We start from the raw sequence: 826 nt of genomic DNA, 5'->3' as shown, positions 1-826 counted from the left end.
AAAACATGTCAGCATCATTTCATTCTATAAGTCATCACATGCAAAATAGTCTGTTCAATTGTCAAAATTAGTCAAGAACCTAATACCATGAATACCATATATGAATCTCTTGGAACATTTGATAAATTGATTAATTGACAGGTGAAAATAGAACTAACGAAGGAGGAGTTTTACACATCTCAGATTACCTATCAAGACAATTATGTTTTAGTTACCTGACAGGTGCTGTCCATGATTGTGAATGCTGCCAAACATGTATATATAGAGCTTGACCAGGACCAGTACAATTTCTGAACATGGAGCCAACTGGCCAAGTAAATGAACAAGGGCAACTGCCTGCTCGAGGAAGAGGAAGAAGAAGAGGAGGAGGAGTAAGGGTGCGTGGTGGTAGAACAGGGGGAAGAGGCCGAGGAGCACGAAGACACCATGCTGTCCCGGATGAAATTCGGGCCACACTTATAGACCACGTTATCAACCATCGCCTCACAATGGCGGAGGCAGGTCGCCGAGTGCAGCCTAATGTGCCACGATCTACAGTCTCCTCCATCATCCAAACCTTTCGCAGGGAAAACAGGTATGTACTCAGTCAATGATGGAATTATATGTTGAATAGGACAGGACACTGTGCATAAAGCAAGAGATGTATTTATTTACTCATGTATCTATCCATTTATTGTGTGTGTGTTATAGGTCTACAGTAATATCTTACCTCAATGTGATGTTATGACACTAAAAATGACAAGAAAAATATTGGAGAAAATAAACTATCGAATTATTGATGCTATAGTTTACAGTAGTATTACACTGTGCAGTGATGCATTAGAAT

At 40.0% G+C, this 826-nt stretch overlaps 1 protein-coding gene across 1 annotated transcript in view; it reads left to right on the top strand.

Annotated features, from left to right (window-relative positions):
- Nucleotides 1-296: 296 nt before the first annotated feature.
- The window catches only part of LOC118328058 (receptor-type tyrosine-protein phosphatase gamma-like), a 144962-nt gene continuing 144432 nt past the window's right edge, over nt 297-826 (top strand). The window contains exon 1 of the mRNA XM_035661662.1: nt 297-574. Coding sequence (XP_035517555.1) covers nt 297-574 — 278 coding nt within the window. The remainder of the gene's footprint in view (nt 575-826) is intronic.

The sequence above is a fragment of the Morone saxatilis genome, unplaced genomic scaffold (genome assembly GCF_004916995.1).
Source record: "Morone saxatilis isolate NCDOM2014 unplaced genomic scaffold, NCSU_SB_2.0 Contig18, whole genome shotgun sequence".
Lineage (NCBI taxonomy): Eukaryota > Metazoa > Chordata > Actinopteri > Moronidae > Morone > Morone saxatilis.
This window is presented reverse-complemented; position numbering and strand designations above follow the sequence as displayed.